Source organism: Octodon degus, unplaced genomic scaffold, assembly GCF_000260255.1.
Source record: "Octodon degus isolate 3935 unplaced genomic scaffold, OctDeg1.0 scaffold00001, whole genome shotgun sequence".
Classification (NCBI taxonomy): Eukaryota; Metazoa; Chordata; class Mammalia; order Rodentia; family Octodontidae; genus Octodon; species Octodon degus.
Genome location: NW_004524577.1, coordinates 668,459 through 687,695, shown reverse-complemented (window position 1 = coordinate 687,695; position 19,237 = coordinate 668,459). Strand labels below are relative to the sequence as shown.

Below are 19,237 nucleotides of genomic sequence, written 5' to 3'. Positions count from 1 at the left end.
TGTAGTCAGCATGGCAGGAGCAGTGTGGCGGGAGTCAATGTCGTGGATGTAGTCAGCATGGCAGGAGCGGTGTGGCGGGAGTCAATGTCGTGGATGTAGTCAGCATGGCAGGAGCGGTGTGGCGGGAATCAATGTCGTGGATGTAGTCAGCATGGCAGGAGTGGTGTGGTGGGAGTCAAGCAGCCACTGGCCTTCAGACCAGCACTTTCAGACCTACCCTCCTCCAAAACCTACAGTACAGCCGGCCGGCTTCTCATCATGGAGGGCATGCTCTGTCTTTCCCAGCCTAGCTTAAACTTCTCAGGGTGCCTTCTTTGCATACGCCTCTTGTGGTAGTCTCCCAACCAGCCACTGTGGTAGGGTGACCCCAGAAGTCCTAAAGGGTAGTTGTTACCCTCTCCCCAAACTGCTCCTGATTAAACACTCCCAGTGGAGGCACTGCAACGGATTTTTTTTTTTTTTCTAGCTATATCCTGTTATGCAAAAGGAATACTTTCAGAGTAAAAGCCCATGTCGTTTTGCAATTTACAATGAATGTGGACTTTTCTAGCACTGCAGGCCTGGTACACTGTTTCTCTCTGGAGCTGCCAACCCTCTCCAGGGTTTGTGTCGGCAGAGACAAGTCCCCCTCCCTGGAACTGAAGTTAGCATTTCAGCCTACTTTGTTTGCTTCTCTGTGTCGTGCTGAGTTTCTGTAGCTTCTCTGTAGTTTCTAGTCTTCCTGTCAGCATCCTCCTGATCTTCAGAGATCTATTATTATTATTATTATTATTATTATTATTATTATTATTATTTTGGCATAACTAGGGATTGAACTCAGGCCCTTACGCTTGCCAGAGAAGTGCTTATTCCACTGAACCATCTCCCCGGCCCTAGATCTATTATATTTTGTTTCACCAAATTGTCCCAGACAGGCCATATTTTGCTGCTAGTTTTTACCATTTTTAATCCCTGAGCACTCATTTTTAAGTTTAAAAAAACATGTTTGCAATTCTCTTGAGAATACATGTAGGAGTATAATTACTAGGCCACATAGTAATTACATGTGAACTTTTTTTTAGATGATATATTTATTCATGGAGCATACCCTAAAAAATAAATAGCTCATTAAAATTAATGCATACATTTATTGTCAATTCATGCACATCTTCCTTCTTAAAAGTTAATGGCATAAATATTACTGTATCATTATTTAAAGCTAACTGAATAGGAATGCTTTAGTACTTTGATAGTAAATAATAAAATTGGCAGACCAGATTCTTATATTACAGTAAATGTTTCATACATGTGAACTTTTTGAGGAACCACTGAACTATTTTCTACAGTAGCTGTAACATTTTTCTTCTTTGATGAATCCAAAATCTTCCTAATTGGTTTTGAGTATTAAGGTGATATCTCTTTTGTAAAGAAAGACTACCATTCTTCCATCACCTTACTTTCAAAATATTTGTGTCAATAAATCTAAATTGAGTCTCTTGTAGGTACATCATGTTTTTGATTCATTCTGCCAATCTGTCTTTTCATTGGAGACTGTATCTGTATTTGGTACTTATAAGAACATACTCCTGCAACTTGCTACCTGTGTACTTCTCACATCACTTACACTTTCTCACTAATCTGGTCCATCTCTGATACTGAATGGACTTACATGCCATCTCGCATCGTCACTCCCTAGTCTTATTCAACTTGTATGGCTGGACTTCACGCCTGCTGCTCAGTAACTCCTTACTCCCTCCCTGCAGTCTCTGGGAGCCGCCACCCCACTTTGTTGTTGTTGGGGTGGTAGTAATGGGGATTGAACCTAGCACCTGTGCATGCTAGGCAAGCAAGCGCTCTACAGTGGAGCCATATCTTCAACTCTTTCAATGTCTCATTTTGAACTAGGGTCTTATAAGTTGCCTAGGCAACTTAAAAGAGTAATATAGTAATATGATCGGACATTCCCATCTCTGGATATTCATTAAAAAGAGTGGATGTCAGAATTACCAGAATTATTTGAACCTGTGATCCTCCTGTCTGAATCTCCCCAGTATGTGGGAGTATAGGCATACATCATTACATCTGGCCATGCTCCTGCTCTTTGAATAATCTGTGAAAGACTATTTTATATGAAATATAAATAGTGGACTCCTATAGTACTGGATCTTCTGTGACTAATTTCACTTACCATAAATTTATGTGTCTGGATAATTCAAGATTATTCATGATTGTAATAAATATAAGGACTAATTTCCTTTTTAATGATGAATATTTTTTTGTCTGTTTATATTACATTTTCTCTGGGTTTTTTTTTTTTTTGACCAGGAATTGAACTCAGGACCTTACACTTGCCAAGCAGGTGCTTGTGCTGTGAACTATACCCCTGTCCTTATAGTATGTTTTCTTTATTCACTCATCTGTTGATGACCGTTATGCTGATCAGCCATCTTGGCAACTGTGAATGCTGCTCAGTGAATGCGGGAGTGATGACGTGTCTTGGGAATTCTGACATCCACTCTTTTTAATGAATATCCAGAGATGGGAATGTCTGATTAGTTTACCATATTACTCTTTTAAATGTTCTCCAGAACCTCCATGATGGTTTCTGTAGCAGTGGCCAAGAGCTGGCAAAGAATCCAGTTCTCCAAACCCTGAAAATACTTAGTTCTCACTCTTTTGTGACAGTCGTCTATTGGGTGCATGATTGTATCTCATAGTTTTGGGTTGAGTTTTCCTGCAGATCAATGAAATGCAGCATATTTTCATATGTCTGTTGGTCATTTGTATGTCTTCTTTGGAGAAACAGCCATTCAACTTCTTGGTTCAGATGTTTGGACAGCTTTCTGAACATGCACAGGAGCATCTTCCACTAGGGAACAGGGAGATGCACTCGTGTATGTTGTAGTCTTTGCTTTAATTTCACATCAGTAGAATTTGGATGAGTATGAATTTGGGGTGAACAAGAACAATAAGTATCACTGAGCTGTCCTGTCTATGATGGACATTTATTTGATTTCTTTCTTTCCTTTTTTTCTGCTTTGGACATTTATTTTCATAAAACTCAGAAGTGGAGATGAATAGGCAGTAGTTGCTCTGAAATAGTGACCTATACAGCTTACAAATTGTAATAGGAGAACAGAAGGAAGGATACAGATTTAAACAAAACACACTGTGAATCCAAGGAAAGTGTTTGGATGATAGCACTTATTCAATAGTAATTTTTAAATAAATTGACAGAGACTTGAAGGCAGAGTAAAAAAGCAGACAACAGTATTCTCAGGACTACTAGAGGACAAAACCAGGCAAGACTGAGAGGTACGAGACATTACAGGTAAGCATCTTTTTTTTTTACAGAATCTTTGAAACTGGCAAAAGATGAGAAATTAGTCCTTAAGAAGTCTTTATACTACTGCACAGAAAGGTGATTTTCTTCTAATGAAGGCTATTGGGATTACTTACTACTACTGAAGCCTACACTATGACTTCTGCAGTGCATTTTTAAGATGGTTTACATAGTTTACTGGAAGGGATAGGCTTATGAAACTCTTAAAATTGGCTTTTTCTAAGTGGTACAAAAGGAAAACAAATCTTCAATAAATGTTACCACTCACCAGTATTATACAGCAGCAAATGAAGAAGATGATGAAATCGTGGAGCAGTGCGGAAAACCAGTACACGAGGGTGGAGACCCCACTCAGATACTGGATGTGCTTGGCCTTAGAGACCCTCTCAGTCACGATCAGGAAGCAGAAGCCACTGATTAAAAGGGCAAGGCCCAGCTGTAACTTTATGGCCACATCTTGTCCATCTATAATCCTGCAGAAGAAACAACAAAAACAAAGGCATATCAATGAACAAAGCAGAAAATAGTTCTATCAATAGCTACTTTTATCATAGAAATATAATCTGATGGGTTGGGAAGAATGTGAACTGTAAGAGTCAAGTCTAATGAAAGGAAAAGCATACCGTTCAACCTGTCGCTTTTTTTTCTTCTGAAGGACAGGCTGAGGTTTGTTGGAGACAGTTAATGAAGCATGAGCACCAGAAAGTGACATGAAGAGCATGTTGTCTAGCACCGAAAGGGACAGAGCTGGAGAGTGGTATGCTTGGTTGTTGAAGAGGGCAGTAAGCACGGTTTCATTTGACTTGACCTCTATGGAAAGTGCAACAATGCACCTAACGACACACTCTTGGTTTTCCTTCAAGTACTTCGGTAGGTCACCTAGGATGAAGATACAGTATTGCTCACAGTGCCAAAATACAGGGCACCTAAAATACATGTTAGGGAAAAAGAAAAAGTAGCAATTTTATTTTCATCCCTTTACATCTTCTCACAACTGTTTAAAATATTTGGTGTTTTCCTCAAGTACTTCATCCCCTCATTAAAATTCCAAGCTCCCTTACCCCACAACCTATAAGCTAAACCACTATTTTTTCTTGGCAAACACATACAACATCATGTAGACAGTCTTAACTTGTATGTCTTAAACACTTGCAGCATTGATTACTTTGCATCTAACAAAACCTTTCTGTGAAAAACCAGGAAAACTAGATGAAAGGATTTTCCAAGTCTCTTAGAACTGCCATTCTGCTATTTTTGGTGGGGGTAGACAGTACTAGGGGTGAAACCCAGGACCTTAAAACCTCCCCTTTGAGAGTTTTAGAGACCTAGAAAATCAATCAAACATTTGAGGGCCAAGATCCTGGGAAGAATGAGAAAATGTATTACGGTGACTCCAACATTCTGTCACCTTTGTTCCCTTCAGATCTGTGTGTGTGTAAACTGTGGAAATGCCTTGGTAAATCTTGTTTTCAGTGGAACTCAAGAAGGTGTGTATAAAGTCAGGGGTATAGCTCAGCAGCATAAGTGCCTGCCTGGTAAGCACAAGATCCTGAGTTCAATTCCTGGTATAAAAAAAAAAAAAGGGTTATAGCTTACTGAAAAAGAAACAAATTCTTTTCTTCCCTTGAGACAGAGTTTTTCTGTGCAGTTCAGGCTGGCCTTGAACTCATTTTGTGGCCCAGGCTGGTCCCAAACTCAGTGATCCTTGTGCCTCGGCCTCCTGAGTGCTGGGCTTACAGGTGTGTACCACCACACCAGGCAAATTAATTCTTATATACTAATTCTTAATTAATTCTTATATATTAATTATTTTCCCTGAAGTAATTCAATAGGTCACCTAGGATGAAGAAATGGTATTGTTTAAAATCTCAACCCAGCCCCAAATGACTTCAATCCCTGATTGAATTTAAAAATTTGAATTAATCTTACTGCTTACCAGAGTTAAATTAAACCTCCTCTGGAGAACATGAACTCATCTAGAATCTTTGTGATTTTCATTCATTACACATGGAACTGAATTAAAATATTATGAGGTATGGCAAAAAACAGAATTAAGAGAAAGCATAGACAATCAAAACAAAACTACATCAGAATTAGCTATTTACATACAGAATTTACCAGAGAATTGAAGTACACATAAATAATCAAGAGTTAATGCTAAAATTGAACACTACATTACTTAGAATTAAAATTATATAATTCATAGTAGGTTAAACACAAATGATAAGTAGACCAAAGAACTAAAAGACAAGTGATTAAAAAATGTTAATACAGGCTAGGGTCATAGCTCAGCAGCATGAGTACCTGCCTGGCAAGTGCAAGGTCCTGAATTCGATCCCTGGTACCAGAAAAAAAAAAAAAGCTAAAAAATGTTAATAAAGGAGTCCTCTGAGTTTACTCTATACATAGATGATGGCTAATTTCGAGTGTCAGCTTGACTAGGTTAAGGAATGCCCTTCCATGGTAAGATATAATCTAAGAGTGCTTGCTTCCAGGATAAATTAGCATTTGAATTTTTGTTGTTGTTGTTGTTGTTGTTGTTTTGTATTGGGGACCTTGCACTTGCCAGGACCTTGCACTTGCCAGGTGTTTATACTGCTGAGCTATGTCCCTTGACCTTGAATCTGTGAGGCTGAGTGAAAGTCTATCTTTACCAATATGGGTAGGTATCACTGGAGACGGTTAAAGAAGCACCAGCACCAGAAAGTGACATGAAGAGAATGCTGCCCAGCACCGAGGGGCAGAGCTGGAGGGCGGCATGCTTGGTCCAATCCATGGACAGCCCCAGCAGAACAGAAGTGTGGAGGGAGGGCAAATGCTTTCCCTTCTTGAGCTCAGCTACTCTCTCCTGCCTTTGGTCACTGGCACTCCTGGTTCTCAGACTTTTGTGTCTAGAACTTACACCATGTCTCTCCTGATTCTCAGGCCTTCAGAGGCATAGTGAATCATTTGCTTCTCTTCATCTCCAGCTTTCAGATAGCACCCAGTGGGATGTCTCAGTCTACCTGATGGTTTGATCCACTTCCCTCAAATAAATCATTAATATTCTCTATCTCTATTCCTCAACTGTTTGACTGAAGAAATAAAATTTTAAAAAATTTCCAAAAAAGAAACTTCTAGATTCAGACATTTTTACTACAGAATTCTATCAAATGGGGCTGGGGAGATAGCTCAGCACTCTATGAGCCTGCCCAGCAAGCACAAGGACCTGGGTTGATCCCTGGTATCACACGCTGTTGTCAGCCCCGGAACCCCAGGCACGCTGTGCCAGCCACCAAAAGTAGGTGTGGAGGATTACATCTGTAATCCTGATGCTAGGGAGGCTGAGACAGGAAGATCACTATGAGTTTGAGCTGCATAGCGAAACCCTGTACCAACTATCTTTAAAAAATTAAAAGCCTTTTGAGTTCTTATACTAGGGAGACTATACGATATCTATGAATAACTACTATGAAGACAACAATATGCAATGTATTAATTATTGCAGCTGTCCTACTAACCTGTTTTGAAACTATCTCACTGCTATTTCTTTCTCAATATAATTAATTTTAAAAAGTAAAAAAAAAAAAAAGAAAAAAATCAAGGTTTATTGAAAGCAAGTGTTCATATTCATTTATTTGCCCTATCTCGCATAACTATATCTGTTAATCTGAGCAACAGATTTGATGATAAAAATAGGTAATAGAATAGCCATTGTTAATTTGCTATTCTTGTTTTGAAAATCTGTAACATGTATTGTTGTATGTCACCCTGTTTCTGTCTTTGGGTCTGCTATTTGTTTTTGCTTTTCTTTTTACTCTTCAAAATAAAATAAAAAAGCCACAATGATGGAAATTTTATATAGTGACATAAAATATAAGTAGGAAAAAGGTATAGTTTGCCATGCAAGTGCTTATTCTACTGAGCCATCTCCCCGGCCCCATTGTGTAGTTTAAAAAGGAAAAATCGAACTGCTCTTACTAGCAAATGACATGCTTCTGTAATGTAGAAGATTCCAAGGAAGCAAAATAAAAGCTTCTGCAGTTAGTGAGTGAGTTCATCAGATTCATAGGATATAAGATAAACACAAATGAATAAAGATTACACTGTACTATGACAGACAGCAAATCCTAGCAGCATACAGTTCCCATGTGTTGTCACAGTGAAATGGGCACAACCACCTTGCCGTGGAGCTTAGAGCCCCGAGCATGCCAGATCAGTCTCGAATGCACAGTCTTCCCACCTCAGCCTCCCTGTGCTAGGACTGTGGACACTAAGTTTAAAAATATAGGACACATTTATGTTCATTAAAAAATTTAGGTTTAAATAATTTAAATTTTAATTTATTTTTTTATGTGTGATACTGGGGGTTCAAACCCAGGGTGCAATGCATGGCATGCAAGTGCTCTACCACTGACTCCACCCACAGGACTGTAGGTGCCAATTTAGGGGGAAAATATATATATCTATCTATCTGTGGAAAACTTTACAAAACTGATAAAAGAAGTCAAAGAAGTTTTAAACACACAGAGAGATTAATTAGATTAATTTCAATTTTTTTTTTTTTTTTTTTTTTTTTTTTTTTTTTTGAGACATGGTCTCACTGTGTAGTTGCAGGCTGGGCAGTAATCGACTCTTTTTTTTTTTTTTTTTTTTTTTTTTTTCCAGAACCAGGGATTGAACTCAGGCCCTTGTGCTTGCAAGGCAAGTGCTTATTCTACTGAGCCATCTCCCTGGCCCTAGATTAATTTCATAGTAACACGTACTTCAGCATATTTGGAATTTTTACAGGAGGGAATAACAGGACTTAGGGGCAGCCTGCAGTCACAGGGTATGCACTGACCGCTTCTGGACACCAGGAGCTCTAACTGGGACATTTCTTGAGTTTCCCCCCATGATATTATCGATGAGCAGGAATAAAATGGGGAGACTAACTAATATTACAGTTAAGATATTTCTTTGGAAGTGACATAAATCGAAGAGCAGTCATCTTTTTTCTCCTTACCTTGCACTTCCCTAAGTATGTGGTTTTTAGGCGTTAGCATACTCTCAAGGTGCTTTGAGAGACTTAGAGATAAATTAGAATTCCCAGAAACAGAGTAGGGCACAATAGTTGGGCCATATTCATTCAAATTCATCTGTCTGGATGTCTCTTCATTAATCCTTTGAAAGTCATTATCTTGGAAGAGAAAGGCAGTGGGAATTAAAAGTCCAAGGATCTGGAACAAAATCAGCTTCCAGTTGCGCCTGCTGAACAACAGCCTCTTTTGGAACATTGCATGGAACTGCTGATAGTAGAGGGCACACTAAAGAAAGAACAGGGAATATCACAATAGGCATAGATCTAAATTCATGTTGAAATCCATCAAGATAAAAGCTTTGAAATTTTACGGTATAAATATACAAAGGCATTGACCCAGGATGGTGCAGCTGGCTCGAGGAGCCTCCCTCCTTCCCTAGAGAGGCTGAGCCTGAAAGAAGAGGGTGAGTTTGGCACCCTCATGGTTGGTGAGAGAAGTCTGAGATCCACCCAGCAACGACAGGGTAAAATAACTCTACTAAGTGGAAAATAATTGCACACAAGTTCCTGGTAAAGGGTTACATTTCATTTCTGTAGACCTTCCTTCTACAGTTACAGATATCAGGCTAATATCCACAGTTTGTCAGTGGACAGCCTGTACTTGAGTCTGTTGTTACTGCCAACTAATACTTTAACCAGGATGTTATACATGCTATAAAAAGTTTATTCCTCCCTATGACAACCCTGCAACTATAAGAGGTCATAACCATCACCATAGTCTAGTACCAAAGGAATGGGCCCTAAAGCACATTGATAGAAATTCCTCAGACTTAATATATTGGGAAGGTAGGTTCTTAGGTTATACATAAAGGCCAAGAACTACCGACATTTAGAAGACATCCAGAGAAACAGACAGTTCCTAAGAAAGTCTCAACATCAGTGATAAGGCTATTTAGCATAAGAAATCTATAAGCATCCACACATAAAATGAAATAAAACAAAAAACATAAGATGACAAGACAAAAAAGCAAAAAGCAATCCCAAATACCCAGGCCACACCCAGCACAAGTCCAGAGCACAATGAGATAAAGGAAACTGGAACCAACAAATGGAACTCTCTCAAATGATGGCAGTAGAACTAAAATAACAAATGGAAGAGGCCATAGAAAAAAATAATATCTAAGGTTCAAAAAAACGATGATCAAAATTGAAGACATTAAAGTAGACAGATAAATAAACAGAAGGTCTTGGGAAAATGATAGAAGCCATGAATGTCAAACATAAAAAATGGAATGAGTGAAACAGATCCAATCAAAAATGCAGAGGACTAAAGCAGATTGAATGAAGGCAAGGATAAAATAGTAGAACTAAAAGACAAAGTCCACGCATGGTGGTGCACGCCTGTAATCCTAGCTGCTGGGGAGGCTGAAAATAGGAGGATCACTACAAGTCTGAACTGCGTAGTGAGACCCTGCACCAAAATACATAAATAAAAAATGAAAGACACAATTGTAGCTATCAACCATGAAAAGAAAGATCTCTCTCTCTCTCTCTCTCTCTCTCTCTCTCTCTCTCTCTCTCTCTCTCTCTTTTTTGAGCCAGGGTCTCACTATGCAGTTCAGGCTGGCCTTGTGCTTACTTTTGTAGTCCCTACGCTGGTCTAGAACTTGCAGAGATTCTCCTGGCTCAACCTCTGAAGTGTTAGGATTATAGTCACACACCACCATGCCAGGATCCTGGGCCACACAGTGAGCACCTGCATCCAGGGCTGAGATGGCGCACTTGGGCATCTGGCTGAGACCATGCAGTATGTGGTGCCAGGGATCACACTGGGGTCCTTGTGCTTGCCAGATAGGTGTTTATGCCTCTAAGCTATCTCTCTGGCCCCAAGAAATATAACTTAAAAAGAGCAAGAGACCATGAAAAATCAGTCCAATAGCTATAACATGAAGGAAAGAACAACATAAGATTGGAATCAGTGAAAAAGCTGCAGACAGGGCAAAAGTTATTAAAAATCTTTTCACAGAAATAGTGGCAGAAAACTTCCCAAACATGGATAAAGAATTTGGCAGACAAGTAAATGAAGCATATATAACTTCAAATAGCCATGACCAAAGTAAATTTATGTCAAGGCATATGTTAATCAAGATTCCATAAATTAAACACAAGAACAAAATATTAAAAGCAGCTAGAGAAAAGAAACATCCCCTATAAATGAAAGCCCATCAAAATTAGAGCAGATCTCTAAACACCTTCAAATAAAGGAGAACTTGGAGCCCCAAAGACACCTATCTTCAACCCAGATTGATGGAACCTGCAAAACTGTCTTTCAAAATCAATGGAGGAGTAAGGTACTTCCATGACAAAGAATAACTGAAGCAATTTATGACCACCAAACCAGCTCTACAAAATGCTCTGAAGAATATATTAGAAAGAGATAATGAAGAACATGAACACAAATACACCAAAAGAAAGAAGCTACTCCACAGGGCAAGCAATTAAGCAGAGGAGAAAGAAAGAAAATAAAAAATAGGAAAAATAATACGGAAAAGAGAATACATAACAGTTATAAACCATCAATGTAAATGGTCTCCACTCATCCAACAAAAGACACAGTCTGGCAGAATGGATCAAGAAACAAGATCCAACAATATGCAACATAAAAGAAAAACATTTAACCTAAAAGTAAATACATTCACTGAAAGTCAAAGGATGGAAAAACAATTCTCCATGCCACAGAAACCCAGAAAAAAGCAGACAACACAAACTATAAGCCTAAATTTTTAGCCAAAATTAATCAAAAGAGATGAAGGTCACTACATACTTGTTAAGGAACAATGCCAAGAAGGAGAGATAACAATCATAAATATTTATGCACAGAACACCAATGCACCCAACTACATAAAACAAAAATTATCACATACGAAAAATCAAATAAGCAATAACACAAGTGTAGTTAAGGACCTCTCACAAACAGATCAACTAGATAAAAAAATCAACAAAGATATCTTAGAATTAAACCAAGCATGTGCAAAAACTTTTTATGATGAGGTTCCAGTTTTTTTTTTTTTTTTTCAGAACCGGGGATTGAACTCAGGCACCTGCGCTTGCCAGGGAAGCACTTATTCCACTGAGCCATCTCCCCAGCCCTCCCAGTTGTTGATTGTTTGAAGTATTTTTTGTGAAGTTTGGTTTTGGTTCATGAACTCTCTACCTACTCCTATGCATTCAAGATTTCTATCTACTTTCTGTTCTAGTAGATTTAATGTTCCTTTTTAATATTTATATCTTTAATTCATTTTGGCTTTAGTGCATGGTGATCAGCATGGGTCTAACTTTAGTTTTTGGCAAGTGAAAGCCAGGTTTTCCAGTACCATTTTTAATTTTTTTTAATGCTTTGTGATTTATTTTCAGATGGTGAAAGTGTGTTACAGTGAGCTGAATTTTTAGTTGTGCTTAGAATGTGCTCTCTCTTACATACTACTCAGGAAGGTGAACATTCTTATTTTGTATTGGAACCCTGAATTCTACGATTGATCAGCACTTGTAACCCATGCACAGCCTAAGTGATGCCTCATTTGAGGCTTTGAATAACTGTTGATATAAGTTGACTTCTCCGTGCATTTGTATTGAGGAGGATCCAGCTCAGGTTCATGTTCTGGGCGCCAGTGGGGCTCTTGCTTAAATCTATGAGTTACATGTGGCATTTTGTTATTGTAACTTGAATCATATGTTGTTTCACAGTAGTATTGAAACTGGGAAGGCAAAGGTTTTGGCTGCACAATATTCCTTAGACCATATCTTTCTTGGTTCCAGTTACCCATCAGAGTTTGGTTAGAATAGAAATTCTCATTAGTGGTACGTCTCCGTCTAAACTAAAAAATTTAAGACATATCATTCCAACCTGTCCACACTTCTGCATGGCCATTTGTGTTAATAAGGCTGCCATTGTGTGGGTTTCTGAGTAAATGAACAAGGTTCTGTTTCTGGAGAAATTCTGAGCAGCAGACACCCTGAGAGGCAGCCATTTCAGATTACATGAGAGGAGTTTTAAACATCCTAAGCAGCAGGAATATGCAGGACACAACCCAATCTCTTTTCGTCTTCAGCTCCACTCTGCTCCTTTCTCTTGGAGCTCACCTCACCCCCTTTCCAGTACCATTTATTAAAGAGACTAATTTCTTTTCTCTTTTTTTCTATAATTTTATTGAGAAATAAATAGCAATGAGACAGTTTCAAATCAAATTGGTAGGACAGTTCCAATAATTAACACATTGCATACTGCCTTCCTAGTGGTTATTTGTTGTATAAGATGCAGACATGATATCCTATTTACAAACACTATTAGGACAAATACCTCTATTCCTTGAATTAAGAGAATGTAGCTATATATCTATCCTAACCATTCTGAATACATACATACAAAATGATAAAAGAGACTAATTTCTTACAGTGAACACGTTTGGCCCCTTTGTCAAATATAAGGTGGCTAAGTGTGTCTATAGTCTTCTCTTCTCCTCTCCTCTCCTCTCCTCTCCTCCCCTCCCCTCCCCTCCCCTCCCCTCCCCTCTCCTCTTGATCCTTGATTCTATTGTTCCTTTTTTTTGGCCAATACTTTGCTGATTTCATCACAGTAGCTTTATAGTACAATTTCAAGTCACTTCCTGCTTTGCCTTTGTTGCCCAGGATTTTTTTTCTGGTTCCAGATGTATTTTAGGAATATTTTATCTAGATCTGTGAGGTATGCTAATGAAAAGAAAAACTACAAATTGAGAAAAAATTTTAGCCAGCTGTCTCTCAGACGAAGGATTTTGATAGAGAATATATGAAGAATTAAAAAAAAACCAAACCCTCAAAATTCAGAGACCCAATCTAAAAATGAGTATCTGAGATGAATACACACATTTCAGATGAAGAAATACAAATGGAAAATATAGGAAATAATGTTTGACATCATTGGTCATTCAAGAAATGCAAATTAAAACAACACTGAGATTTCATCTCATCCCAGAAAGAATGGCTAAATGGCTATCATCAAGAAATCAATCAATAACAAGTGTTGACAAGGCTGGGAAAAAGAAATGCTTCTCCACTGCTGGTGGGAGTATAGAACGGTGCAACTACTGTAGAAATCAGTGTGGATATATTCCTGAAAAAAAAAAAAAACTAGGATTGGAGGTTCCATTCAACCCAGCTATTCCTCTTCTTGGTATTTTCCCAGAAGAATTAAAAATACCATACCATAGTGACATATGGACACCCATGTTTATGGCAGCATAATTTATAATAGCCAAATCTTGGAAACAACCCAAATGCCCATTAACTCAGGAATGGATCAAAGAGATGTGGTATTTTTATACAATACAGTACTACTCAGCTATAATGAAAGATAAACTTGAGGCTTTTGTAGGTAAATGGATGCAACTTGGGACCTTACTCATAAGTGAAATAAATCAGACCTGCATGTGAAAACATCACATTGTCTCCCTGGTGTAAGAAACTGAAAGTAAGTAAGATCCAAAAGGTATCATAGATATAGTGAATGGAAGAAAGTGCGCAAAAGGAAAGAACCAATGGGATAAGGGAAGAGAAAAGAAGGAAGAAGAAAAAAGATATGTATACATTCACAAGACAGCTATGATAATTGTACTACTAATTTCTATTAGTTCATTGAAAGGAACCGTTAGTGCTATATTGTTTGATCAATTTTGCATGTCAATACCTGGTAAAATAAGCAACTACTTTGAAGATAACAATGTGCAATTTTTTTTATTACAATAAATTTTTATTTTTTTATTAATTTTATTGAGAAATAGCAATGAGAGTTTCAAAACCAATTAGTAGCATAGTTTCAATAATTAATACATTGCATATTATTGTCTTTGTAGTGGTTATTCATAGTACAAGATGCAGACATGATATACCGTTCAAACAATATTAGTACAAATCTTTCTTCTCATTGAATTAAGAGAAAGTAGCTGTATATCTATCTTAACTATTTTGTATATACATATACAAAATGGTCCTTCCTTTGTATCCCCCTTTTTTGTCTCTTTTTTTAAAATTTTTTTATTTTTTTGCTTTTTTATTTTTTTTTATTTTTCAACAAATAATACACTGCATATGTTCTTCTTAGTGGTTAATTGCTGTACTAGATGTGGACTTGTGATCCTATTTACAAACACCATTAGAACAAATCATTCTATTCTATTCATTAACAGAATGTAACTATATATCTATCCCAACCACTTTGAATACACAGATACAAAATGGACATTCATCTGTATACCTCATTTTTTCTAAGTTCCGTTATTGAATATTATAGGTAACAATGTGCAATTTAATAAGCATTCCTATCATCTTGTTTTGAAATTCTGTATTTTATTTTTTGTCTCTTTAAAATTAAAAAATAAAGGGAATAAAGATAGAACAGAAAGAGTTAAATTATCATTATCATTATTCACAATGACTTTACTGTTACATAGAAGTCCCCAAAAACTTGACCAAAAAAACTTGTGGATTTAATAAAGAAGATTCAATAGTGCAGTGGGATACAAAGTCAACACTCAAAAATCAATAGCATTCCTGTACACAAACAACAAAGACACAAAGAGAGAAATTAGGGAAAACATACCCTTCACAATAGCACCTAAAAAATGAAATACTTAGGGACCAATACAACAAAGGATATAAAAGTACAGTGAAAATTACAGTACTGTAAAAAAGAAGATCAAAGAAGATGTCAAGAAATGGAAAGATATTCTTTTCTCTTGGATAGGAAGAACCAACATAGTGAAAATGGACATACTTCCAAAACTGACATACAGATTTAATGTAAGCTCAATGAAAACACCATTAGTGTACCTCATTGATCTAGAGAATATATGCCTAACATTCATTTGGAACCAGAAGAAACCTACAATAGGAAAAAGGCATTTCAGGGCATCAAAGACAAGTTGGGGGAATCACAATCCACTACCTGAAATTATACCACAAAGTTACTATGGTAGCACTGTGTTGGAAAAAAAATAGGCCTGAGAGTCAGTGGAACAGAATAGAAGATGCAGATGCAACTCCAAGCACACTCAGTCACCTTATATTTGACAAAAGAGCCAAACACATTCACTGAAAGAGCACCTCTTTAATAAATAGGGCTGTAAAAACTGGCTTTTCATATGCCAAAGACTAAAACTAGATCCTTCTCTATCTCCATGCACTAAATTAAGGTCAAAGTAGATCACACATATAAATATTAAAATAGAAACACTAAATTTACTGGAAGTGACAATAGGGAGAAATCTCAAAGATACAGGTGTAGGCAGAGACTTCATCAACAAAATCCAGATTGCAAGGGAAATATTACAAAGAATCAACAAGTAGGATTTCACCCTATTAAAAAGCTCTTGTACAACAAAAGAAATCACCAACAGAGTGAAAAAAAATCCAACTTATAAAGTGGGAAAAATGATTGCCAATTGTCCCTTAGACAAAGGACTTACACAAAGAATCGGAAAAAAAAAATCAGATCCCCCAAATTCAAAGATCCATTTCAAAAATGGGCATCTGAAATGGATATACGCTTCAGATGAAGAAATACAGATGGTAAATAAATATGTTCAACATCATTAGTCATTAAAAATGCAAATCAAAACAACACTGAGATTTTTATCTCATCCTGTTAAGAACAGCTGTCATCAAGAAATCAATAAGAAATGCTGGAAGGGCTGTGGAAAAAGTAGAACACTTCTTCACTGCTGGTCTGAGTGTAGGTTGTTTCAACCACTGTGGAGATTCCTCAAGAAGCTAGGAATAGAGGTCTCATTTGACCTACTTGTTCCCTTTCTGGGTATCTTCCTGGAAGAATTAAAAATATACCACAGCAATATAACTGCACTTATGTTCATAATAACACAATTTATAACAGCTAAATATTGGAAACAACCCAAATACTCCTCAACTGAGGAATAAAGAAGATGTGGTATTTTAATATAATGGAGTGCTACTCAGCCATAAAGAGGACAAATTGGAGACGTTTATAGGTAAATGGATGCAACTCAAGACCATGCTCATAAGTGAAATAAACATCACATTTTAGTCTCACTAGTGTAAGAAACTGCAAAATATACACAATAGATACTGTGAATTGGGAAGAAACTTTTAAAAGTAAAGACAAACTATGATGAGAAAAAGGACAAAGAAAATATTTGTAGACAAGATATTTAAGGTATATAGCTAGGCTTTTTTTTTTTTTTTTTTTTTTTTTTTTTTTTTTTGCCTTTTAGTTAAGATTTATCTTTTGGTTTTGGTGCTGAGGACTGAATGCATGGCTCCAGCTTGCTAAGCAAGTATTCTACCACTGAGACAAATCACCAGCCCCACTAGTTTCTTTTAGTTCATTGAAAACAAAGGTTTACACTAATGTTATTTGGACAAGATACCATGTCTGTGTCTTGCACTGTAAAGAACTACTATGAAGACAACAATACACAATGTATTAATTATTGTAACTCTCCTACTAACCTGTTTTGAAACTTTTGTTACTTATCCTTTTTTCTCTTAAAAAAGTTTTATGGCATAAAAATATGGTACAAACATTTATAAATAAGTATAATGTATATGTAATTGAATGGGCCCAAGCATAACAGCATGGTGTCCAGGGATATCACCAGTCTCTTCTTCACATCAAGTGACAGACAGCAAACTATGTTTTGTGAACAGAGTCTCAGTGGAGCATAGCTGTGCATCCCATAGTGCTGTGGTGCTTTCCTGACGCAATGCAAAAGACTTCAACAGGATTCTTCTCAGATGCTTGTAGCCATGAACACCACGGTGCTTGATGGCTGGGACCGATATGTGCATAAGGACGATGAAGGAAACATCTGGAAGCACTAAGTGTCACCCCAAGCTGAGGGTCATGCTGGCTAGGGAGTGATCTCTAATGAAGGAACAATTCCCCTTGCAAAACTTAAAATATGTAAAAGTACCTGTACTGTGTTTGCAATTTTAAAACCAGGCTCAGGAGTACCCTCATTTCAGCTTCCATGAAACAACAAGCTTCTGGGTCACCAATTTGAAAAAAAAAATTAAGTCAGAAAAAACAACAGTGGTGAAAGTAACCAGCTGATACATTTTTTACAGCCTATCATTTCTGCGTTTGAATGTTAATTAGGTTCTAGCACAGAGTATTCCACAGTGGTCCTCCAATGGCTGAGAACTCTATGCTTTTCAATCAAATATTAAAATGAAAGGTACCTTTCGCATCCCAACAAAATATAGAGCAAGTTCTGATCGAGATTCTTACCCCAGTGTTAAACACAGTAGTATTTTCAGTCAGAGAACGTGGTCTTTCAGCATTATTGGACATATTGGTATTCTGCCTCGGAGTAGGCACTTGGCTTCTTTGGACTGGAGACTTGGTGGCCTGGAGACCTGTTTGTGAGTCCATGTGACTGACCCTAAATTTAAAAAAATACAAAGCTTTGTCTCATCCATATTGTGCTGTACCTTGTTCAGAGAATGTGACTCCCATGTCCCCACTCTGAAGGCCCCTCGGTTTGCTCACTGCCTGGCAGGGCTGTTGGGGAACAGGACTGTGAGTATGACAGAGTACCAGGTCCCACACACCACCTACCCCACCCTTGCCGCCTCTGGTTTTTTAATGTGTGAAACTTGAAAGTTTGAAGAGCTTCACAGAGAACCAAGGCTTCACCCTTCCCTTCAAGGTTTCTCCTTTTGCTCTACTACTGTATGTTCTCACTCACTTAAGGAAGACTTCCTCCATAGTAGTGACAGAGGCACCAAAGTCATTAATGCCCAGCTCAGCCTGTCTGTTTTCCAGGGTAGTAAACAGAACCTCAAACCTACAGGTTGGACAAGAAAAGAAGAAGCTGAAGCCAAACTAAACTTTTTTCTTATTTGTATCTTTTTGTTTTAAACTGATTTCCCCTCAGCAGTGGGGAAAATCTAGGTTATTCTTTACTTTAATGCTTGCTTTAATTGCTTGCCTCTGGTAAATCAGCAAGGTGGGGCAAATGGAGAGAAACCAACTCATAAGTCACCATAGCAAGGTTTCTTGCCCTACTTTGTTCTTTTTGGTAGGGGCTGAGCCAGGTCTCACTCTGCAGTCCAGGCGGGCCATGAGCTCACTGTGTAGCTGAGGCTGGCCTCGAACTTCACTGATGCAGCTGCCTCAGCCTCCTGCGTGCTGGGCTATCGGTGTGTACCACCACCTCTGGCTCTACTTTGTTCTTGAATACATAGAACTTTGGTTTTCTAACAAAAATATCAAAAGACTCTATATGTTAATAATTCTAGCTAGCTGAAATGAATTTACTTGCTATATATACTTATGATATGGTTCTTATTACTCAGTAAATAAAAAAAGAAAATCATATTCAAATGAAGATAAAGGCCTTCAGAAACAGAAAAGGAAGTGCAATGAAGCTTATGGAGCCAAGCACATGATTAAGTATACAGGAAAGCCTATTAAAGCTGCAATGATGAGCCTACAGGAGCAGAAAGCACACTATTGGAAACTGAAGGCCAGATGCAGTGCAGAAACATCAAGGCCTTTGATCAACAATTTTCCTGGGAATTTCTTACAATAAATTGTTTTCAAAAGATTGTATTTTCTAGGAACCTCAAAAAATCTCTATAGCACATTCCCACTAAATGGCAAATGAATTTATCCTTGCACCCTTTCAGTGCTGAGGCAACTCAAAATTCTCTCCTTTGGAAAGCCAGGAGACATTTGTTCTATATTTGAGGTTAAACTGTGTCTACTTTTATACATTAGTTATAATTTTGCACCTGAGGTTCTACAATACAGAAATAATCTACCTTTTCAGAAACAGGCTTACATACTTTCTAAAGTCCATTTCCTCTTCATACCTTACCTCTTCATTGTCAGTGAAGAT

At 37.6% G+C, this 19,237-nt stretch overlaps 1 protein-coding gene and 1 pseudogene across 1 annotated transcript in view; both read right to left on the bottom strand.

Moving 5' to 3' along the window:
* Positions 1-19,237, bottom strand: part of LOC101576393 (ATP-binding cassette sub-family A member 3-like) — a 144,299-nt gene that overhangs the window by 59,619 nt on the left and 65,443 nt on the right. Inside the window, exons 16-20 of the mRNA XM_004623112.2 lie at positions 18,083-18,181; positions 17,623-17,776; positions 8,307-8,607; positions 3,946-4,201; positions 3,591-3,795 (exon numbers count right to left, since the gene is read on the bottom strand). Coding sequence (XP_004623169.1) covers positions 3,591-3,795; positions 3,946-4,201; positions 8,307-8,607; positions 17,623-17,776; positions 18,083-18,181 — 1,015 coding nt within the window. The remainder of the gene's footprint in view (positions 1-3,590; positions 3,796-3,945; positions 4,202-8,306; positions 8,608-17,622; positions 17,777-18,082; positions 18,182-19,237) is intronic.
* Positions 11,849-12,349, bottom strand: LOC111815055 (annotated as a pseudogene).